At 44.0% G+C, this 25,441-nt stretch overlaps 1 protein-coding gene across 1 annotated transcript; it reads right to left on the reverse strand.

Annotated features, from left to right (window-relative positions):
- Window positions 1-1,781: 1,781 nt before the first annotated feature.
- On the reverse strand, window positions 1,782-23,891 carry LOC103177639 (mucin-21). The gene is made up of 4 exons (XM_007891889.2): window positions 23,632-23,891; window positions 6,940-8,166; window positions 6,134-6,212; window positions 1,782-2,589 (listed from the first exon to the last, which is right to left on the reverse strand). The coding sequence occupies exons 1-4, from the start codon at window positions 23,672-23,674 to the stop codon at window positions 2,505-2,507; spliced, it is 1,434 nt and encodes a 477-aa protein (XP_007890080.2). The 5' UTR covers window positions 23,675-23,891; the 3' UTR covers window positions 1,782-2,504.
- Between the last annotated feature and the right edge of the window lie 1,550 nt (window positions 23,892-25,441).

A 25,441-nucleotide genomic window follows, 5' to 3' on the forward strand; every position in this document is an offset into this window, starting at 1 on the left:
AATTCTTGGTTTGTGATGTTGAGAGATTCTCCTTCAGTCTATAAAAGTGATTCTGCAACAGATTATGGTCACTTTCTTTCACAGATTTATAGTAAAAATTGCTAAATACTGTATGTACTGCTTCTCTGTCTCGGGATGCAGGTGATAATGTTATGCAAGTATATTTTATATTGGAAGAAAACGTGAACAAACTTCATGAGTTGCAAGAGTTGTAAACCATGACATAGGGAATTTGTTTTATGTCGGCATTCCTGCCTAACTTTACAATACTCGCCAGCTACCTAAAAAAATAAACATCTTCACGAAGAGGCTTTCCTATTACAGCGATGCTGAATGGGGGCAGAACTGCCTTGTCAAATCCGGCCATCAGAATGCCACAACTTAATTTTTACTTTACATATACAAATATAGATGTTTTCTTTTGGTACAATCACTTCATTTGCTATTTTTTTATTCCTATATCTCAATGTCAGAAATGGTTTGTGTACTGTAATATGCAAGAAGTATACACCAGATTCTTATAATTCAGTTACAAAGCAATTCTGTCACTGTACTTTCCTGTCAATCATCTGATAGTGCTATATTGCACTACTTGGAATTCTAAATCTTTAATCAATGACAATTCAGCATCATGTTTAATTTATTACAGCACAAAGGTCATTTGAAGATTTCATTACATTTTAATTAAAACATTATTGTTGTCAGAGTGCGAGTATTAAGGAGGGTGTGTGTGCTTGAAATCTGTATGATTCAAGCTTTACTCTCATGCTTTAAGAACATAAAAAGGTTCTGCAAATAGTTTCATTGAAGAATCTCCCTCTACCACTCTATCTCGCTCCCTTTCTTTCTGTCTTTAAATCCCGCCTTAAATCCTTCCTCTTTGAATGCACCTATAGCCCCCTCCCCCACTCTCGCGCTCTCCTCTTTCTTGCTTGACATCCAACCATGTCCTTGTAACGTCCTCCGAGACATTACCCTAAGGGCTGAGTGCTATGTACCTGCAAGTTGTTGTTGTTCATTGCTCCCAATGGTAATCACACAAAACTCCAGAACACCTACTTACCCTCACAACCTACATTAGGTAATTTTGGTCAGTTATTTCCAGGGTATCTTGGTGCCACGGTTCCAGGAGCTCAAGAATCATTGTTACTCTTATTACTTTAACCTCATTTATAACCTTATGTAGTATTCACCTCATATGCTTGATAGCATTTATCTAGAGCTATGAGCATGGAATTGAAGGGCATAGCCTCAAAGCAAGACTGAGAATTACAAGGACATTTGTTCAGAGCAGTGGATATCTGGAAGGTTAGAGGAGTCAGGACCCGGAGTCTTCCCACTGAGTAAGGTGCTCTGCTGTGTCCTGGCACACACTTTGGTCACTGACCCACCTTCGAATTTAAGATCCTCATCCTCACCTACAAGGCCATTCACGGCCTCGCTCCCTCCTACTTCTCCGACCTTATATCCCCCTACCTACGTGCCCGTACCCTCTGTTTCTCTGGCTCCGGTCTGCTCCACATCCCCCGCCCCAACCGCCCTACCATCGGTGGCCTCTCAGCCCCTAGGCTCTGGAACTCTATCCCCCAGTGCCTTCGCCGCCTCCTCCCTTTCCTCCTTCAAGGCCGGTCTCAAGACCTTTCTCTTTGACCGTGCCTTCAGTTTCCCTCTCGACTCTCTACCCCCTCCTCGCTCCCTCCCTTCCCTCCCCTCACCCTGATCATTTCCCCCTTGTTCGGGTCCTGACCCAACTGTACAGCGCCTTGGGACGTCCTCCCGACGTGAAAGGCGCTCAATAAATGGAATCTTGTTGTTGTTGTTGTTCTCAGTTTAGAGATCACCGAGGAGACCAGAACCAGAGAGAAAAAAATCAACAGAAACTTTTCAAGGGATCCAACAGAAGGTATTAAAAGTTTTAAGTTAACATTGAGGCACTTGGAGGACCCCCACTAACTACCTTAATTGTCTCATGAATCAATGATTGTAAAAACAGTGCACTTTAAGAGTCTTGCATGAGCCTACATCCAAGAGAACATGAAGAACTCCAATTGAAATTCAATTAGGGCTGAGGTTTCAAACTTTTAAAAGACAAGAATCAAATCATATTTCCATACATATAGTGAACTTTATATTCATTTGGTGTAATTTACATTGAAGACAAGCTGGGAAAATAAGCAAGGTCAAGCATATATGACTACCTTGATTGTAGAACAGCTTGCAAAGCTCCATAAATCAAAACACTGTCTGTGACATGATCGTGTATTAGTAAGCATTGTTTGGTGACTTAGCTAAGTGGATACAAGACCGTTCTACAAACTAAGAGGGGTGCATTTGGGTAAGAAAATAATACAAATTACAAACCATTTTAAAACAAACTGAGGGAAAAAAAGAATACTGTACTTCGCAGTTTAAAAACCTCTTCAAACATCTTCTATCCACATCGTAATAAAAGCAAGCTGTCAGAGGTTGATCTGATCAAGTGCCTTTGGTTAATTGGTCAGCACTTACGAATCGTCATACAAAGGATTATTAAAATTCCCCCACGAACCATAGTCCTGATCATCCAGTAGTCGTCCATATGTTGTTTTTCTGCAACAAATAAGAAATCATTTGAACATTACACCTTTTGGTAGTACAACATATCTACATTGTACGGTATTTACAGCATTTTGCAGACCGTTTGTTCAATAAATCAAAATAAGGATTTTAATTTTGGGCTCAAATATGAGTCTCCCCTTCAACTGTTGATAAAAGAAAAAAAAACAATTGACTCAAACATCTTTTTCCATAAATTAATGGGTGGCAGTCCTTCTGGGAGAAAGTGCCTTAGCATTACCAAGACTGGCATTGCAAAGCAGATGGATTAATATCAGCAAATGTTTAGACAACCAAGTAATTTCAATCAATCTTTATTTTTTATCAATGTGTATTTGATATTGGATTTTCCATTACAAGCATATGCCACGCTACCTTACCAGTGGAACAAACAGCTTGTGAGATTTTTTTTTAATATTAGAGTCAATTGTGGTTGTTATAGAAACCCACTGGTGTTGGCAAGAGATAATCAGGTAAATCTGTATTTTGTCACGATTTTGGATGAAAGCCGCTAAGCTGTGACATGCGGTAAGTGAGAGTTTAAATCGACAGAAAAGAATCCGCATATTTTCCCCTCAGAATCTGGCTTAGAGCTAATATTCATTCATCATAAAATCATACAATATTACAGCACAAAACTGGCCACGTGACCCCATCAAGTCTGTGCTGGTGTTTTTCTCACATGGGCCACCTAATCTGGTTTCACTCTCCTATTCACTCCCCATAACTTTCTCTTTAATATTTCTCTTTCTTCAAGCCTCTATCCAAATGCTTTTTAGAAGAATATAATTTACATAGAGCCTTTCGCATCAGGAGCTCATCTCAGTTCAAATAAATAGAACCATAGGAATTTACAACACAGAAGAAGGCCATTTGGACCATCGTGTCTGTGCCAGCTCCTTTTAGAGCAATTCTTTCAGTCCCATTTGCCTGCCCTTTCCTTGTAGCCCTGTAGTTTACTGGATATGTTTGAACAGAATTATTATTTTAAGGTCTGCAAAACCATTTTACAAACATGACTGCCATCAACTTCACACATTGTTCAATTATTACAATGCAGTGTTCGAGGGTTCTTTACTGCTATTTAATAGTAATAATAATCCTTGTACAGTACCTCATCACGTCATTGAAACGTCTCAAAGGGCTTCACAGAATATATTGTAAAGTGGATTGACTGTATATTTGAGTCAATTCATTGATCCACAACAACTAGGGAAAGTACTGATAATTTCCAAAAATCAATCAAACTAATCATTTATATTTGCCGACACTCCCTCAAGGTTCCATGATCTCATAGAAAACAGTTGCTAAAGTAATTCATTGATCTATTTTCCTGGTTTTGTATGGAATCACATCTGTCAAGTTCTCAGAAACAGCCGTCATTTCCATGGCTGAGAAACGTTGTAAACCACTGAATACATACAAGTATTCAATAAACTAACAGCTGCATGTAAATGATCTGGAATAATGAATACAATCTTATTTAGGTGACTAGTATCAAGCAAAGCAACATACACACCAACATTATCAACTTAAGTAAACCCATTAATGTATAACAGCACATACTACCACATTGTGCATAAACAATATTTCCATAAACTCCTGATAAAAAAATCTTCCCCCCACCCCCTCCCTCTCGGCTGCCTCGGAGGCATCTGACCACCTTCCCCTCTGGGCTTCTTCCCACAATGACCTATCCTTGTCAGTCACTCTTCTCCATAGATCCCTCTCCACCACTCTCCATTCCCCTGCTCCCTTCTCTTCCCGAACTGTCTCCTATTCACATAAGTCACCTCAGTACACCAGCCACCTCCACTCCCTTAAAGCACAGTTGCATGCCACTGAATGCACCTGGCTTAAATCGAACTTAACAGTCCATCAGCAGATCTGACTGGACCTTATCAAGTCCTACTGCTCCACCCTCGCCTCTGCTAAATCGTCATTCTACTCTAAGACAATCTTGGAGGCCAAGGACAACCCCAGACTCCTCTTCTCCATGCCCAACCTCTCACACCTCGCCCATCCTCACCTCAAATGCCAACTGTGAGGCAATGCTGGACTTCCTCAAATCGAAAGTCGAGGGGATCCGCTCAGCTGCCTCTGCCATTCCATCTACTACCCTCTCCCCATCTCCCCCTCCCACCCTGGACCTTACCCATCCCTCCCTCCACACCTTCAAACCTGTCTCCCACTCCTCTTTCACCACCACTATAACCTGCATGAAACTGACGACCTGCTCCCTCGACCCCATCCCTACCTCTCTCCTTACCTCCCAGCTCCACCTCCTTGCCCCTCTACTCACTGACATCATAAACCTCTCCCTGTCCTCTAGTACTGTTCCCACCCCATTATAAATGGCCGGCATTACTCTTATCCTTAAAACTCCCTCCCTGGACCCATCTCTACTCTCAAACTACCGCCCAATCGCCAACCTCCCTTTCCTCTCCAAAGTCCTGGAACGAGTTTTTTCTTCCCAGCTTCGCATCTTCCTCTCCCGCCACTCCCTTCACAAACCCCTCCAATCAGGTTTCCGTGCTGCCCACAACACAGAAACAGCTCTGGTCAAAGTGACAAATGACATTCTGTCCATCTGCAACCAGGGCTCCCTCTGCCTCCTCGTTCTCCGTAACTTCTCTGCTGCCTTTGACACTGTTGATCACTCTATCCTCATCCACCACCTCTCCTCTCACCTCAACCTTCATGGCGCTGTCCTTGACTGGTTCAGACCGTATCTCTCACACCGCCTGCACTTCATCTCCACAAACAGTTTCTCCTCGAGCTCCCGCAGCGTCTCGTGCGGTGTTCCTCAGGGCTCTGTCCTTGGTCCCCTCCACTTCAATATCTATACGCTCCCTCTTGGTGACATCATCCGCAGATGTGGAGTCAACTTCCACATGTATGCGGATGACACCCAACTCTACCTCTCTGCCTCCACCCTTGACTCCAGGACCACTGCTGTCCTGACAAGACCTGGTTGAGAGCCAACTTTCTTCAGTTGAACATCAACAAGGCTCTCCTGATTGGCTCCCGTCAGCGCCTCCTCACCTCAGGCACTGACAACATCACCATCCATGGTTGCACACTCCACCTCACTGAGTCAGTTCGGAACGTTGGTGTCTTGTTTGACCCTCAACTATCCTTTCTACCCCACATCTGTGCCATGACCTGCTCTGCCTTCCCCCACCTCCGCACCTCCGCAAGATTATAATGCAAATTGTAATGTTCTCTGAATAACAACTTGTTGATTAAAATTTTCACAAATGTCTTAGGGAACTTAGTTTAGAATCCAGTATGGGATTTAGAGCCAACAGGAATTCCCAAGATCATAAGAGGCTGGGATGAAAGAGACACTTCAGCTCATATGATCTCATTCTTTAGAAATAGCAACCCCGTCTCCTTCCCATAACAGCCACAAAGTGGTTTCTTAAATGAGCCTAGCGTCTTGGCCACTCTTTTTGTCAGAATCAGATAAATGGCAATTATGAATTGACTGTATTTGATATTCAGCTAAGAATGAGCATGTTTTCGCAAACCTTACCTTAACTTCAAGTAAGCCACTCCTCCAAATACCACCAAAACAGCTATGATGATAACCACAACAATGGCTGCCACGCTTCCTAGTGATGAAAATAACAAAATAGTGACTAAGGGACAATATCATTGATATAGCGCCTTATCACATAATAATAATAATCCTTGCATTTGATATAGCGCTTTTCACGTTGGGAGGACGTCCCAAAGCGCTTCACAGAACACACTGTAAAGTGAATTGACTGTATATTTGTGGGCGAACGCGGCAGCCAATTGCGCACAGCAGTGTTCCACAAACAGTCATGGATTAAATGACCACTTTTTTTTAAAAAAGGGATTATTACCTCCGGATAGGTGATCAGCCAATCGACTAACAACCGGGTTCCTACTTACTGCTGGGTGAACAGAGGCGTGTGGAGTAAGAAAACTTGCCCTACGTTTCGCCCTGCCTGGGAATCAAACCCGGGTCCTCTCACTTGCAAGGGGAGTGCTCTAACCACTAAGGTACAGGACTTCACTAGCTAATAATAGCTAGCTAACGTTAATGTTTCACACAGGGTTATGATATAGTAATCCAATGTCCAATGTTGAACAACAGTTAACTATTAAGCGGTTAAAAATAGCTATTTGATTGTTTCCATTTCTATGTACTGAGGCTGCTGATCTACAGTGGTCTTTGCAGAAAAATAAATCTGCAGGATGGGATCAATTAATTAATTGAAACACTACCTTTTTTCACAAATAAAATGTTACTCAATAGATACCCTTTACTGAGAAAGGCTAAGTGCAGATGCACTATATCTTTTATCTCACCTGCACTCAAATGGTCACTGGTTTGGTTATTTTTGATGGCGCTTTGCTGGGATGATGATGTTGCAGTTGATGGTGAAGATGTAAAGCTTACAACAGTATTAGTTGCACTTGGTTTTCCATTTGTAGCAAACGTTGGCGAGGCTATTGGCTGACTTACACTTGAAGCTGGTAATGATGCACTGGATGCCTCTGTGTCATTTGTAGTTGTAGTTGGTAGCCATGTACTGGTTTCCTGTGTATTATTTGCAGTTGTAGCTGGTAGAGATGTACTGGATTCTTGTGTGTTATTTGCAGTTGTAGATGTACTTGAAACCTCTGTTTCATCTGTATTTGTAGCTGGTAGAGATGTACTGGATTCCTGTGTGTTATTTGCAGTTGTCGATGTACTGGATACCTCTGTTTCATTTGCAGTTGTAGTTGGTACAGATGTACTGGATTCCTCTGTGTTATTTGCAGTTGTAGCTGGTAGAGATGTAATGGATTCCTGTGTGTTATTTGCAGTTGTAGATGTACTGGATACCTCTGTTTCATTTGCAGTTGTAGTTGGTACAGATGTACTGGATTCCTCTGTGTTATTTGCAGTTGTAGCTGGTAGAGATGTAATGGATTCCTGGGTGTTATTTGCAGTTGTCGATGTACTGGATACCTCTGTTTCATTTGCAGTTGTAGTTGGTACACATGTACTGGATTCCTCTGTGTTATTTGCAGTTGTAGCTGGTAGAGATGTAATGGATTCCTGTGTGTTATTTGCAGTTGTAGATGTACTGGATACCTCTGTTTCATTTGCAGTTGTAGTTGGTACAGATGTACTGGATTCCTCTGTGTTATTTGCAGTTGTAGCTGGTAGAGATGTAATGGATTCCTGGGTGTCATTTGCAGTTGTAGATGTACTGGATATCTCTGTTTCCTTTGCATTTGTAGTTGGTAGAGATGTACTGGATTCCTCTCTGTTGTTTGCAGCAGAAGAGAGCAATGTTGCAAAACCAGTTGACTGGCTTACAGTGGAAGCTGACTGGAGTGTATTAGCTGGGGACTGACTGTTGGATGAGTTTGGGGTTCCTGTGATCATACTGTTCCCAATTGTGTCACTCTTCCCTCCATTATAGGGAATGGTTGTCACTTTAGGACTTTCAGGCACGGTGGTTGATGTAATGCTCGTTGTGACCCTGGTTGATGCCAGATTGCGTGTAGCTGCAATTGTAGTAGATGTGCTCAAGACCGTTGTGTCTGTAATAAAGGATATTTTTGTTACATTTTATTCTTCAGTTTTATTTTTGAATAATTAGATATGACTGGTCAAATCTAATTGTTCAAAGAAAACAAAGTAAATAATTGGGTAAACTAGCAGACATATTCCCTGTAATGCCCTTCATACAAGTCACGCTTTGATTCCTATGTGCTTAAATAAGATTAGAACCAAGGAACCCTGTCTGGATTCAAAGTACTCTTTTACTTTAAAAAAAGGGTCCACAGTATCCCTAAACCATCAGACGGAGCTGCAGACTATTTCTCCATCCTCTACATCTTCACCTTTGTCGTTCACAGGTGCCAGTGGCACATCAATGTCAGACTGTAGTTATGCAGTCTCACAATGTAAGCTGAGGCCATCTAGGAAAGTATAATGTATCAAAACTTGGGGAGCCTGAGTTCAACACCCTCACTCACGCATGCTGGGAGCAAAACAATCCAACACCCTGCTCATGTCAGTGGCACAAACAAATTGCAGTTAAGCTCTGAGACACAAGGGCGCAAAGACTGTCTGAGATCCTGGCAAGAAAATCACATCCAGCAACAGTGCTGCAAAAAATCCCTGTGGCAGATCAGAACCAAGACTTGCTGGACAATGCCAGTGTGCCTATCAGCCCAGTCCAAGGCGTTGAAAGGACAGAGGCTGACTGAAAGCACTTGGTAGAGAGGAGGAGGTGAACCAACACCAGCCTGCAGTGCAATAAGGAAAGCAGGAAACAGGCACAAGGATGCTAGCAGAGAAGATAGAAGGTGAATCAACTCTACAGGATTGGCTATGGAGAATGCTGCATGTTGATCTGCAGAAGCGAAACATTATAAACCAAACAAACAGGAGAAAAAACAATATTTTTCTTTTAAAGGACATTTATAAAAGAGGTGTCAACCTGGCTCAGTAGGTAACTCTCGCCTCTGAGTCAGAAGGTTTTGGAATTAAGTCTCACATCAGGACACTGAGCACACAGTTTTGGCTGACACTCCAGTGCAGTGCTGGGTGTGTGCTGCATTGTTGGATGTGCCGTCCTTTGGGTGATAAGCTAAACCAAGTTCCTGACTGCCTGTTTAGGTGGATGTTAAAGATCCCATGACAGTATTGGAAAAGAGCTGGGAGTTTTTCCCTGGTGCCCTGGCCAACAATCCTCCACAGAAATGATTCACTTCATAGTTGCTTGTGGAACATTGCTTTGTCGATAAAAATTATGAGAGAGTGATTCCAAGCAAATTAGAGCAAACAGGAAAATCCAGAAATATGGAATAAAATGATTGATGGAAGTAATTTTCAACTCCGGACAGATAAAACAAAGACATTCTAGGCAGTAATGCTGATCTCAGGGGCTTTCCTAATAAGATGAATCACTTGTTTATATCCTGGGAGGCAAAAACCCTTGCAACCAATCAATAATATAGGAATAAAGTAAATAAATTGAAGTGTGGAGAGTTACATTTTGCAGTAGCTTCTTCACAGTGGACCTACAGCACTCAAATAAGCCGTTTGGTACAATTATTCCACTCAATTGCCTTCACTCCACATGTGCCTCCAGCCATCTCTAACCTCTACAGAAATGTGGGTATTGTATTTTAAATGAAAGTGGCTCAGCCAACTAATGGCTTTTATAATATTTTTTAAAATGCAAATAGCCAGGCTCAGCTGATAGCACTTTTGTCTCTGAGTCAAAAGGGTGTGGATCCAAGCTCCACATCAACACTTTGAGCTCATGATCTAGTCTTTTTGTTTGCAAGATTCACAAAATGACAAATTACGAATGTCACAAATTGAGACTCCAACATTGTCAATCTTTACCGAAAAAGGCGTTCACTGGCTCGGCACAATTCAGTATATGTGACGTTTGATCTACTACCAATTCAAATCATACTCTTGTGTGTAGAATGTTTAATTGCAGCCATAAAATTGGATCAAATACTCCCATGCAGTGCTGGGGATGAGCTGCATTGTCAGATGAGATGTTAAACTAAGGTCCCATCTCCCTGATGAGGTGGATATTAAAGATCCCACGGTACTATTCAAAAAGAGAAGGGAGTTTCTTCCTGATATCCCGGCCAGCAATCTTACTTCATTGACTGTTTCAAAGACACTGCTGTGAGCCAACTGGCTAACATGGCAAATACATATACACAGTCACCACACTTCACAGTAAAATCCTTTGAAGCACATTGTGGCATCTCGATCACATAATAAGGTGAGGATTACTACAATCTCAAACCTGGAAATACAAGTATGCCTTAATTTACTCCCCAAAACATTGAATGTGTAATATTTGTAAACTGGATACTTTGTATTAATTGTACCTTCAAGGTAGCAAATATTGAAAAACTTTGTGTTTGCCAGATTCACAAAATGACAAATTAGGAATGTCACAAATTGAGACGCCAATGTTGTTGACCTTTACAGAAAGAGGCATTCACTGGCTCGGGACAATCAGGTTTTGAGGTGTAGTGTATGTGATGTTTGACCTACTACCAATTCAAATCATATTGTTTTGTGTATTACTTTTAATTGCAGCCATACAATTGGATCAAATACTTTTGAGTTGCTGAGCAATCTACAATGCAGTTTGAACAACAAAGTAGAATAAGTATATATAAGTCTCAACATTCCACCTTGTATCCGTTCTTTAAACCTGACATTTTAAGACATTCTCCTGATATAAAAGGCACTATATAAATGCACTGTATTGCAATTGCATTGTATACATTAACTTCAGTGGTTATGTGTTTTGTTTAGGAGTACAGGTTTGTATGTTTGACTTGCACCAATGATATCGTGTATAAACCTGTGCATTAGATACAGTTCCAGGCAAGTTCCCAAGTGTTGATAACATCAGGAAACTCAACTCTATGATTTATTGTGTAATTTAGTTTTCCTACTCTAAAATAAGGTCAAAGTAATAACACATCTTCCACGTGCACCATAGTAATTTTTAGATGAATGAATCATGGCAAAGATTTATAGAGATGATAAAGTTTGATGGGAGTGGCAGCGAGCGACAATACTGAACATTGAGAGTCATTGAAACTGTGAGAGTGAAACTCCAGGACAATGAGAGCCATTTCGCCCACAAAATACACAGACAATTCACTTTACAGTATATTGTGTGCAGCGCTTTGAGACGTCTCGGAGATATCATAAAACACTATATCTAATGGAAGGATTATTATTAGTATTGAAACTGTGAGAGTGAAACTCCAGGAATTTTGTTTGTCAACTGAACTGGGACTGAATTACTATCCGCAATCTTCTGCACTCACCCAGTCTGTCTCTACTGTACTTCGCTCCATCCCACATTTCCATGATGATGCAAAAGGTTACAAAATTTCACAAGAATTGGTGATATTGATACCACAGACTATATTATTACTTGTTGGAACTTTTAGCAATTTCCACAGGAACGTCTCAGGCGTTCTGAGGCCTTAAATGATAATAATAATAATCTTTGCATTTCATATAGCACCTTATCAAGTCTTCCGTAACGTCTCACAGAGCTTCAACAACAACAACAACAACAAGATTCCATTTATAAAGCGCCTTTCACGTCAGGAGGACGTCCCAAGGCGCTGCAGTTGGGTCATGACCCGAGCAGGGGGGAAATGGTCAGGGTGAGGGGAGGGAAGGGAGGGAGCGAGGAGGGGGGAAATGGTCAGGGTGAGGGGAGGGAAGGGAGGGGGCGAGGAGGGGGAAGAGAGTTGAGAGGGGAGCTGAAGGCACGGTCAAAGAGAAAGGTCTTGAGACCGGCCTTGAAGGAGGAAAGGGTGGAGGCGGCGAAGGCACTGGGGGATGGAGTTCCAGAGCCTCGGGGCTGAGAGGCTGAAGGCCCGGCCACCGATGGTAGGGCGGTTGGGGCGGGGGATGTGGAGCAGACCAGAGCCAGAGGAACGGAGGGTACGGGCAGGTAGGTAGGGGGATAGTAGGTTGGAGAGGTAGGAGGGAGCGAGGCCGTGAATGGCCTTGTAGGTGAGGATGAGGATCTTGAAATCAATCCTCTGGGGGATGGGGAGCCAGTGGAGGTGAGCGAGGGTGGGAGTGATGTGGTCGCGGTGTCTGGTGCGGGACAGTACACGAGCTGCAGAGTTCTGAATGACCTGCAGTGTGGAGGGAGGTGGCGGGAAGGCCGGCGAGGAGAGAGTTCCCATAGTCCAGCCTTGAGGTGACAAAGGCGTGGACCAGGGTTTCAGCAGCGTGAGGGGTGAGGTAGTGCCGTAGTCTGGCGATGTTCCGAAGGTGATGGAAGGCGGTGCCAGTTGTAGTGCGGATGTGAGGGAGAAAGGACAGCTCAGGGTCGAACAAAAGGGTTCACAGAATATACTGTAAAGTGAATTGACTGTATATTTTATGGGGGAAAAGCGGCAGCCAATTGTGCACAGCAATGTCCCACAAACAGTCGTGGATTGAGTGACCTCTGGAAAAACGATCTGCGAATCGACTAACAACCGGGTTCCTATTTACTGCGAGGTAAACAGAGGCATGTGGAGTAAGAAAACTTGCCCAACATTTTGCTCTCCGGGAATTCAACAAATAGTCCCCATTCCTAGCTTTTAAGACTTTTCTTATGAATTTAAGATGGAACCAAATGTTCGAGTCCTCTTTAATCTATCCTGTTCATCTTTGCAATCTACAACCTTCATTAGCTTTGTGTCATCTGCAAATTTAGCCACTGTGCTTGTGACTCATGGCTTCAGATCATTTATGATGATGTTAAATAAAAGAGGTCCCAACACAGTCCCCTGTGGAACTCCACTGGTATCATTCTCCCAGCCCGATGACATTCCCTGTACCACCACCCTCTGGGTCTATCAGTCAGCCAATTACGTATCCATTGTAAGATACTTCCTCTGATTCCCACTTTCTTTGTTTTCAGTACCAGCCTTTCAAGAGAAACTGTACCAAAGGCCTTACTGAAATCCAGATATACAACATATACTGCCTTATCCTTATCAATCTCCTTGCCACACTGTTAAAAAAAAACAAATCAGTTTGGCAGGATCTCCCTTTTAATAAACCCAAATTGGCTATCTTTTATCATTTTGTTACTATCCAGATGCTCCTTGATCTTATTTTTAATAAGAAAATTTGGAAGCTGATATAAATTACAAGTGAACTTTTAGCATTTTTCATAATTCAGTGCAACTGTAATACAGGACATGAAAAACAGTGGAACTTCCCAACCCTTAAGATGTCACCTCAATTTAGGTATATAATATCCAACCAAAGTCCATCTCAGCCAAAGCATGCAAGGTGCACATTTTGCTCTGTTAAGTTATGCAAAGATGTATAAAGTTCACATTTTTAACCATTCAGTAGACCAACAAGGTAACAATGTGGTCAGCTTCCTCAAGTCCTGAGCTCTGCTCAGTAACTCAGGCCTGCTGTGCGTGTCCCACCTTCTGAGCCTTATAATAATAATAATCCATGCATTTGATGTATCACTTGATCACCTTGTTCAGACTGCTCAAAGTGCTTCACAGGATTTATTGTAAAGTGGATGGACTGTGTATTTTGTGAGCGGAACGCTACAGCCAGTTGCACAAAGCAATGTCCCACAAACAGCCATAAAGTGAGTGACCAATTTTATTTGGGGGATTTGTTGGCTAGGGCACCAGGAGATACTCCCTTCTCTTTTTGAACAGTGCCATGGAATCTTTCACGTCCACCTGAACAGGCAGATGAGACCTCGGTTTAACGTCCGAAGGGCAGTATCTCAGACAATGCAACATCCTCCCCCACCCCACCCCACCAGCAAGGCATTGGAGTGTCAGCTTAGACAATGTGTTTACAAATCCCAACATGGGGCTTGAACCCATAACCTTCTGACTCAGAGGCGATAATGTCTTCAGTTATGATACACCCTAACCTCTGGAGCTCCTCCCTGTACCCCTCCATATAGCCTCCCCCTCTATCGGTCTGTAAATTCCACCTAGAAGCACATCTCTTTGAGCACAGCTACTCCACCCTCCCTTCTCCCTTGCTTATCATCCAAGCCAGTCCTTGTGAAGAGTTCCAAGACTGTAACCTATGTGAAGGGCACTCTGTAAATACAAGTAGTAATTAATGACTGGACAGGTTACCAGGGGGGTGGTTGTGTCCAGGACACTTGATACAATATTTAAGAAACAGCTTGATGCTATGCTGGGAGATGGTAGGACAGGTATTGTGGAAGGAAGAAGGATAAGATTAAATGGGCCAAAGGGCCTCCATTCAAATTACTCATCATCTGCAACCACACCACTGCCTACAAAATTCTGTGAAGCACTTCCTGTAAATCCTATGAAGCACTCCCAATGTGAAATATGCTAAACCAAATGCAAGGATTATTATTATTATTATTATCGAGTGATTTCTTTCAAGGTCCACCTCAAGACCTTCCGCGTTGACTGTGCTTTTGGCCATCTTCCCTCGCACCCACCCCATCCTTTGCCCACCTCCATCCTTTCAGCTCCCACCCCCAGCTTAGACTGTCCATCGCCTTCAAACATCCTCCAACGTGAAAGGCGCTGTATAAATGTAATTTTTGTTTTCTGATGGTGGGTTCACCATGGCTATAACAGATACATACAGGTGGGAAAGGGTGAGTTGGGAGGGGAGTAGTTTAGGGAACTGATACCAAGCGTTTGGTACCCACAAGACCAGGTTTTAACCCTCAGGATGCTAAATACAGCTTGAGTTTTGCTTGCAGACCATGTCTGTCTTTGATTATTTTAATCCCAACATTCACTACAACATTTACAGCAGATTTAAACTGGAGAGCTTTGTAAGTTCCTCAACATATGCCTTCCATTATAATCCTTGTATTTGATGCTTGACATCAAATGGAATGCCTTCCGTTCTAGCTCACAATAAATAGCCTCAGTAAACTCTCCTCTGAGCAGTAAATAATTTATTATTTCCCTAATGGACTGTGTTATAGTTGGCAAATGATCGGAAGAATATTTGAAACTTCTGACTGTTAAGAAGAATGAAAATTGTACCAATTTGGTGACTCAGCTCGCAATGTTTCTCCTAATATGAAAATGTCTGCATTTCTGTAGAGTATAATTTGTCTCCATGGAATGATCACAATAGATTTTTCAATGAGCTTCAATCTGCAAACTCAGCTCATTGAAGCTCACTTGTACACGTTAGTATGGAATTTGTTTACTCAGCCATCTGGATTCTTTCATATGCATCTTGTGTCTAAGTATTTATACACCCATAAACAGCTTGTTATTTCACATGCATGGATTACCAAAACTACAACAGGTACATAGTCTAGTTTGACTACACCTTATGTTTCTAAGAGCCATCATTTCATAATTTGGGATCCGAAATTGCAGGTTGAGCTAATGGCTAATAGCTAATAGTTATTGTTGGTCTGCTACACTGGAAATATATGAGAAATTACTCTGGACAAGAGACTTTCACATGTGATGCATATGTTGACATAGATACCTGATCTTTGAATAATTTCGAAGCTTTATTCCTATTGACTGCACAGGGGAGCAAAGGGAACTGTAGCAATGCAGTTGTCATAGGGGATTCGTTAATCAAGGGGATAGACAGGCAATTCTGCAACCACAGACAACAACAACAACTTGCATTTATAAAGCGCCCTTCATGCAGGGTAGCATCCCAGAGCACTTCACAGTGGTGGGGTCTGACCATGAGCCAAGGGCAGAAGTTACTCTCACATGGTGTGTTGTATCCCTGATGCCAGGGTAGAGGATGTCACAGAATGGATGCAGAGTATTCTGCGGGGGGCAGGGGAACAGACAGAAGTCATGGTCCAGTTTGGAACTAATGACATAGCAACGAAAATGATTAAGGTCCGACAGGCAGAGTTTTGGGAACTAGGGAGGAGACTAAAGAGCAGGAACTCAAACATGATAATCTCTGGATTACTCCTAGTGCCATGTGCTAGTGCATATACGAACAACAAGATAAAGCATATCAATATGTATCTGGAGAAAAGGTACAAGAAGGAGGGCTTCAGATTCCTGGGTGAGTTCTGGAGGGGGCTGGGACCCATGTCCTCGCAGGGAGGATGACGAGTACTGTAGGGGAGGGTTTAAACTAATTTGGCAGGGGGAAGGAAACAGGGTGTAACTTCAGAGAGGAAAAACAAGGAACTTAGAGGACTGGGAGAGACAAACAAACTATACGACAGTATATAGTTTGGGACATGACATATCAAGTGACTGCCAGGGTGGTGGAAGGCGAACTAGATGGACCTTGGTCTTCTTTCGTCCAGCAAATTCTTATGTTTTTATCTCAATAAAAGCTTTCAAAAGGGAATTGGATAGGTACTGAAAAAGGAAGAATTTGCAGGGTTATGGAGTAAGAGCAGGGAATGGGACTAGTTGGTAGCTCTTTCACAGAGATGGCACAGGCACAATGGACCAAATGACCTCCTTCTGTGCTGTAAGATTCTATGATTTATACAAACACCCGGGGACCAGATTGGCATGACTGCAGTGACACAGTTGTTCCACATAACCTTTCTACAATTGTTTAGCTCATACATGTATTTAGAACAGTGCTTTTGAAAGCCTCTGGAAAGCTTAGATACAATACAATAATACACATTGCACCCTTCACATCCAGAGGACAATCCAAAGCGCTGGATGGGTACCCAAGCTGGGAGTGGGAGCCAAGGTGCGTAGGGAGGGGAAAGATGACAAAGAGCAGTTAAAGAGATACATTTTGAGCTCTGCCTTGAAAGAGGGGAAGAAGATAGCAAAGCTATGAAGCACAAGCTGTCTACTGTGGGTTCATCTTACCTAGTAACAGGAAGAAGAATGATTGCCACCAGAAAGTGATTGCTTCACCTCTGGTTGTTGGGAGAGGAAGAATAAAAGGTGATTTTTTTTACCACAAAGCAGTTGTGAACATGGCTACATAGAAGCTATTTCATAATAAAGGAGGATTCAAATCAGTATGTAGAAGAAAAAAGGAAATAGAAACCTCTTTAAATCTCATGCTCAGTGGCCAGAATCTATTGCAAACGAGTTTCCCAACATAAACTGGAGATTACAATTGGAAGCGGAGTATTACAAATGCAGCCTTCCTCACTTTGAGACTACAGAAATACACGGTCACTACACTTTACAGTGAATGTTGTAAAGTGCTTTAAGACATCCTCCTGATGTGAAAGGCGCTACTTCAAATATACGTCCCGTGGATTAGTGGTCATAGCGTTCGCCTCGCAAGCAAGAGGACCTGGGTTTGATTCCCGGGCAGGGTGAAACATTGTTACTCCACACACCTGTGTTTTCCAGCAGTAAGTAGGAACCCGATTGCTAGTCAATTAGCGGATCGTTTTTCTGGGAGTAATAATCCTTTCAAAAAAAACAAAAAACACTGCTGTGCGCAATTGGCTGCCGTGCTTCACCCATAAAATATACAGGCCATTCACTTTACAGTATATTCTGTGAAGTTCTTTGAGACGTCTAGAAGACATGATAAGGCGCTATATCAATGGAAGTATTATTATTATATGGAATTTTATTATTTTATTGAGACTCAACCAGCTATTGATGCCTATGTATTCATCCAATCAAGAAGTGGAGAATCTATAATAAATTACTAGATATAAATGGAATAAGATTTCAGAGGGAAAAAAAGATCAGACTAAACAGCAAGGAATTTAAATGGAGCACAATTCATTTATACTTTGTGACACACTTCAAAACTGCACAGGCCCAAACAAGTGAGAGTAAACCAATTGAATATCATACATATTGATATCATACTCTTGCAACAACGTTTTCTTCAATACCAGAAATATTTATTTCCTAATATTTTCTAGTTATTGCCGTTACCATTGTTTTGACTTTGGATTAAAATGCATCTTGAAACTTTTTTTTTATAAATTGCTCTTCCTCAAAAAAGGATCTAGAAAACGTTCCAAGCAAACAATATTCTAGAGATAACTAAAAATATGGTGTCAACCGTTTAACTCGTGGGAAGACAATTCTGCACAAGGTTCAAAATGATCTTTGGCCCATTTTATCTCATTTTATCCAAGTACGCAACCTTTCCATTACAATGTAAAGTCACTCTTCCTAGTAATCCAATATCCAAGGCTCCCTCTCGTGATTTAGAAGCAAGATAAAGAATGTGTTTCTTTTGTGTTGCATTTCACACATGTTTGCGAATGTTTTTTTTCTGAACACTCATACACTCTGCAAAATAGTAACTCACCCACATAATAAATATCAGGTGCTTTTTGGGGGACTCTTGGTGAGGTGACCTGGTAAAATAATGCAATCATTTTTTATTTTCCCTTTGACAAATTTTCCCCTCTTCCCCTTTCCCTACAACGATGAACACTGGTTACCCTGATATCCCTTTCCTTCTTCTGAGGTTACAGTTCAACAGGAATCTCAGCTATTCTTCATGTGTGTGTCTTAGCAGTGAATAGCAACAGGCTGCTCAGCCATTAGAGCCATAGAAGGGCTATCCCATTCTTTCCTTGCCTGGCATATCTACACTTGCACATGGAAAGGAGAGATGACTGAAATTTTGCAGTTGATTTTCCTATCCGAATCATAGTCGCCTGGCTGGGATCAGCTAATTTGAGGTCAACAATTAAAAATGAATATAAGTACAGAAGTCGCTGGGAACACCCAGCAGGTCAGGCAGCTTCCATGGAGAGAGGAAAATTAGTTAACGTTTCAGGTCAGTGATGCTTAATCAAAAATGAATCGCTTTGGCTTAGCACCGGATAAACCCGCTGAGCCACAAGGCAAAGCTCGACTGATTTTAGGTTACATTTAGGTTACCCGGACTAAACTCCATACCAATATCTCACCAGTTCTGGTCAGGCTCCACTGGTTCTCCATCACCGAACGGATCAACTTCAAGATCCTCACACCCGTGTTCAAACCCCTTCACTCTCTGGCACCTCACAACCTCTCCGACCTCATCACTCCCCAATCCACCACCCAGTGCCTCCTCTCAACTGGCATCAGTCTTCTGCTCATCCCTCGCACCCTCTGCCCCACCATTGGAGGTCGCGCTTTCAGCCACTACACCCCAAAACTCTGGAACACTCTCCCTCAATCCCTCCGCCTTGCCCCCTCTCTCCCCTTTTTCAAGTTCTGCCTGAAAACCTTCCTTTTCAACCGTGCTCATGGCCACCTCCCCCTCCCCCGGCTCAGAGTCAGGCTCCGCCACTGTTAAGCGCTCTTGAGACGCTACCCTGTGTGGAGGGCACTATCTAAGTGTGAGTTGTTGTTGTACATTGGAATACATGGTACATATTTTACTGGTCCTCAAGGTTTATATTCAGCGTAATGGGTTTGGTACCAATGTCAGCTAAACACTTATTTCTAGGCTCCCGTATACCCTGCACACCACTGTTAAATTTCAGAAAACAGTATACGTTAATCATGAGTCATGGAGTTAGTTTCTGCAAATTACTAGCAATTTGAGTGCTACAAGAATATAATAGAATAGTATTTTGAGTATTGCCCTCATCTATACACCCTCACACCCTTACAGTGCCTTGTCTCTGTGATCTTCCCCTTCCCCCCCACCCCTTCTGCTCCCCCATCTGCTTGGCTGATTTGGACCTGCTGTACATCTCCTGCCCATTATCCCCCCCCCCCCACCCTAACAAGAGTATCCAAAATCTACTTCTCCAATTCTACAGAAACCTCCCCCCCCCCCGCCTTTCCTCAGCTCCAACTGCATCTTTGTGAAGTGCTTTAACACGTTATACAAAAACACCAACGACAACAACTTGAATTTATAAACACCCTTCACACAGAGCAGCATCTCGGAGCACTCTACTATGTGAAGTGTGCTACATAAATGCAAGTTGCTGCTGTAAGAAGGAAGTATATTTCCTTTCCTATCAGGGACAGCTGTCGAAGGTTAAACAAAAGTGAGATGCACATTCTCTTTTTGCAGCTTGTTACTTCAGGCCTAATGCTAAAAATACAGTATGTATCTTTCAATAAGCCAGACAGTCAATGATTCAGGCTAGATATCAATTATTCCCTCCACAAAAATGCCATTTCCCTTCATGTCAATCCTATTAACAAGAATCTAAAATGGAAACAAAATGTTCTAAAAGGCTGATAAAGCTTCCACATGAAAGTACTCAGCATTTTAATATATTCATTTCACATAGATATTATTCCACATGAAGGATACTAACCAACTCCATCTGTGGCAATCATGCAGTAGAATGAGTAATTCACATGTGGGCTAGATGAAATATTCAACTGTATAATGTTCAATTGTAATTGCACCCAGTATCTAGCATATTAACAACCTCGACATTACCACAGAAAAAGAAAAATACCACCCGACAACAACAATAACAAAATTACATTTGTATAGCGCCTTTCACGTCGGGAGGATGTTCCAAGGCTCTGGACAGACAGAGTTACGGACCCGAGCTGGGGGTCAAGGTGGGGGAGGGTGGAGGGCAGGGGGGAAGTAGGGAGATCAAAAGGAGGTCAAAGAGGAGGGTCTTGAGATGGGTCTTGAAGGTGGCGAGGCAGAGGGACTGTGTGATGGAGTTCCAGAGGGTGGGGGCAGAGTGGCGGAAGGCATGCCCGCCAATAGTGCGGCAAGCAAGGCGGCGGACGTGAAGCAGACCGGAGCCGGCTGAGCGGAGGGAGCGAACAGTAAAGGGTTAGGAGGTCAGAGAGGTAGGGGGGAGCAAGACCATGGAGGGCTTTGAAGGTGAGGTCCAGGATCTTGAACTGTATCCTCTGTGTAATGGGAAGCCGGTGGAGTTGGGCAAGGATGGGGGTGATATGGTCGCGGAGAAGACATAGGCTGCAGAGTTCTGGATGATCTGCAGCCTATGGAGGGAGGAGTATAACTTCATAAAGCAAAAAAAAGACTGTTAAATATCAAGTGTGTGTGTGCAGAGACCATAAAATGACTCAGCTCATTCAGAAATGACTGTTGGGTGTTGCTTAGTCTGTTATATCTGTGATAATCAGATATACAGCCAACTGCTGAAAAACAATTGTAAAAACTGAATACACTCCAGGGCCAGCACTGGGATCTTCATAACAACTAATAATTGTTTAGGCTCAGGGTTGGGAAGGGGAGCTAGGTTGAGTTTACTGATACTGGAGGGGGGGAGCAGGAGAGGGGGGAAGAGGACCAAAATGTACCAGGGAGGAGAGGGTGAGTTTATCCAAGGTTCAGTAAGTGCTGGGGGAAGGGGGCAAAATGGCCGAGTTTCAATGGGAACCAAGTCAATTCTATAAGTACAATTATTCTTACCTAATCTGCCTACAATGAAGCTCTGTCTTGCTCCAGTTCACACTGATTTACACAGCACATTCACACGGAGTGATGCATACATGTGCAATGAACTTTTCTTCCATCCCCACGAGAAGCTCCAATTTCTGTCCACTGGCAGAGTTGCGGATTTGACTGACATAACAGAGGCAGGCTGCGAGGGATCCTTACGGAGAGTGAGTGGGAAGCATTTGGTAGCATTCCCTTAATAATAATGATAAATCTTTGCTGGTGGGGGGGAGCGGGGGCTTGTAGTTACATCTCTGTAGCCGTGAAAGCCTGAGATCCTCAATAGCAAAATATATTAGTTTCCTGCCTTCGAGGTACATAAGTATAGAATAATTTACTTTATTGAATTCCTCTAATTTGCAACTTCCCACTGTGTTTGATTAGCTTTGATAACGGCTGCTTCACGTTAGGGTCTAAAAGCACCACTGTGTTACCTCCAGCTGTAGCAGCCTCTCCTGACTATCAGAAATAACTTACAAGATGTTATGTTTGAATAAACCAGCTAATAGTAGACATCAGTTCCAGTTGACTGTAGATTTGCTGAGTGTAAATCTGCGGTCACCTGCCAATTTTATCTTTTTCTCCTCTCCTGACGTCAATAACTCTTTTCTGTCGTATGATTCTATGAGGAGAGAGTGACCTTCAGTACCTGCCCATACTGCCCATTCTCAGAATATCATATAATCTGGGCATTATATGTCAGCAGACTGCTTGATCGGGGGCATCACAGCCGATTCCCATCCACACACGTAGTAATAATAATACTTGCATTTGATATAGTGCCCTATCACGTCTTTGAGACGTCTCAAAGCACTTCTCATGCACTTTCCAGTTGGGGGTCAATGGATGTTTAGGGAAAACAGGGCATTCCCCCTCCCGAGCATAGCAGCCTTGAGGCCAATTGTCGTGCTGACCAAAGCTAACTCAGCACACAGCGCAGCAGGCATGGAATGGCTCAGCTGCGTGGTCTCCACAAGGTTTTGGAAGAATTTCAAACCAAAATAAAATTCCTTGCATTTGATACAGTGCTTTATCAGGTCAATACCTCTCAAAGCACTTCACACCGAGTTTTCCGTGAGATAAAGTGACTGTATTTGTAACCCGGCATCCAATGTGCACACAGTGATGTCCCACAAACAGACGTGAGGTGAGCGAGCAATTTTATCTGAGGGATTGTTGGACTTCCTTCCCTTTTGAATAGTGACATGCAGATGGGACCTCGGTTTAACCTCTCTGTAGGATGGCGCCTCTGACAATGTGGCACCTTCCCAGCGCTGCACTGAAATATCAGCCCAGACACTTCTGTGTTCATCCATAGCTTCCCACCATCCTCATTTGCAAGATCATAAGCAGGTCCTCCATACACCAGGGTCATCGTTTTTTCTTATTACGGGACAAGCGCCGGGGCGGTGGGACGAGTCGGTAGCTCTTCCAGAGCCGGCCCAGGTACCGTGGGCCGAATGGCCTCCTTCTGTGCTGTAAGATTCTATGATCCTCTGACTGGACCTTGATGGTGACTCGGCAGAACTGCTCTGGGTTTGATACCACAGGCACAGAGCACAAGCCCGAGCTGCCAGCCTGTGCCGGTCTGTGCCGGCCTGTGCCGGCCTGTGCCGGCCTGTGCCAGTCTGTGTCGGGCTCTGCCGGCCTGTGCCAGCCTGTGCCGGGCTCTGCCAGCCTGTGCCAGCCTGTGCCGGGCTCTGCCAGCCTGTGCCAGTCTGTGCCAGCCTCAGCAGCACTGCCACTCACAGGGAAAGGTGCCCACACTCAGCAGCTCAGCCCTGCCCCTGCCCCTGCCCCTGCCCTGCCCCTGCCCTGCCCTGCCCCTGCCCTGCCCTGCCCTGCCCCTGCCCTGCCCTGCCTGCCCTGCCCCTGCCCTGCCCTGCCCTGCCCTGCCCTGCCCTGCCTGCCCTGCCCTGCCCTGCCCTGCCCTGCCCTGCCCCTGTCCTGCCCTGCCCTGCCCCTGCCCCTGTCCTGCCCTGCCCTGCCCCTGCCCTGCCCCTGCCCTGCCCGGCTCCTCGCTGCCAGCCCAGTGCCCTCCCTCCCCGGGTCTGTTTGCTGGGTTACCGACGTTATTAAGACAGCCGAGAGGGCTCGGCCGGGGCCGGGGCCGGGGAGGGGACCGGGGACGGGGAGGGGACCGGGGACGGTAACGCGAAATAAAGGAATAAACTTACCCGCAGCAACGAGGAGGAGAGCGAGGATCAGTGCGCGGGACATCGCTGCCGGTGACCGCTCCGCTCCGCTCAGGGCACTGCTCAACCCCCAGTGCGGGTACCGCGGGGCTCACATACACCACCACCACCACCAACAACAACAACAACAACACACACACACCACAGGCACTCACCCACTGACCGACTGTCAGCGCTGAACCAAACCCTCTGCACAACCTGTGAGTGTGAGTGTGTGTGTGTGAGTGAGTGTGTGTGAGTGTGAGAGTGTGTGTGTGAGTGTGTGTGTGTGAGTGTGTGTGAGTGAGTGTGTGTGAGTGTGAGAGTGTGTGTGTGAGTGAGTGAGTGAGTGAGTGTGTGTGTGAGTGTGAGTGAGTGTGTGTGAGAGTGTGAGTGAGTGTGTGTGAGTGTGAGTGAGTGAGTGAGTGAGTGAGTGAGTGTGTGTGTGAGTGAGTGAGTGAGTGTGAGGGAGAGGAGCCCGCGCTCAGTGACAGTCAATAGCCACAAGTGTCAGTGTGCACTGACTGCCGTGATCCAGGAGGACAAGGAGGCAGAGAGAGCCCTGGTCACAGATAGAGAGTATGTCGTTTGTGACTTTCACAAGTGCAGTCTCTGTACTGTGGGCGGAAACCGGACTGGAGGGGTTCGAAGAGGGAGTGGGAAGAGAGGTGTGCGCGAAGTTGATTGGCAACAATGCGTTCTAGGACTTTTGCGAGGAAGGGCAGGTTAGAAATAGAATGGTATGGCTGGGGTTTGAGCAATCTAGGGAAGATTTTTTGAGGAGGAGGGTGATGACAGCAGTTTTGAGGAGGGCAGGGACTGATCTGGAGGAGAGGGACTGGTTGATGACGTCAGCCAGTAGTGGGCAGAGGAGGGGGAGCTGGGTGACCAGCAAGTTGGTGGGGAGGGGGTTGAGGCAGCAGGTGGTGGGTTTCATGGAGGTGATGGTGGGTGAGAGGAAGGAAGGAGAGATGGGGAGGAAGGAATGTAGGATGGGGATGGTGGTAGGAGTAGATGATGGGGAGGGTGAGGGGGACAGAGAGGGGGTGGTGCTGGGTGTCAAGAGGCTGCCTGGCAACAAGCCGGGCAACAAGCTATAAACGTGTTTGCAATAACTCTAAAACACCCACCTTTACTCAGGAGATCCTGCATTCTGAAAAATCGAAGCAGCTGACTTATACTCTAGGGATTAAGCACAGATACGAACGTGAATGGCTCCTCGACAATTGCGTTTTTAGTGTAACTTTAATGCTCAGGGAATCAATGTTTTGATAGAGATTGTCCTAATTCCCATCTTGATGTTCATCACTGAGGCTCACAGTACAGATGATTTATGAGTCAATGAATTACTAAGGTGAATAAAGATTAACAAAGTTTGAAAAGGTCATTGCATTGGGATTGAAAATGTATACTAACTGTGGGACTACTGCAATAGTATATACCAGGGACCTTCTTCATGTCCTCTAGGTGAAGTAAAGGTGAAGTTCTATTGTGAGAGGCTCCTTGGCATCAATTAAATTAATGTATAATCTTCTAAACAAGGAACATTAAAATTAGTTTTTATCCACAAAATAATAATTGTTATTTGGAGTGAGTTTCAGGATCTTTATTGTCAGAAAAGAAGAATTGGGGAATCAATTTGACTCCCCCCAAAAGATCGGCGAAAATAATTTTGAAACATAAAAATACTCTGTAAGTCAAGCCAGATACTCTCAGTACATTAATTGCATTTTTGTAAAAAGAAAAGCTTCACAGATGAAGGCAATGAATCCAATCCAAAAGCGAAGAATGGACACTCAATGCAAATCGAGGT

This window comes from Callorhinchus milii, unplaced genomic scaffold (genome assembly GCF_018977255.1).
Source record: "Callorhinchus milii isolate IMCB2004 unplaced genomic scaffold, IMCB_Cmil_1.0 Scaffold1, whole genome shotgun sequence".
Classification (NCBI taxonomy): Eukaryota; Metazoa; Chordata; class Chondrichthyes; order Chimaeriformes; family Callorhinchidae; genus Callorhinchus; species Callorhinchus milii.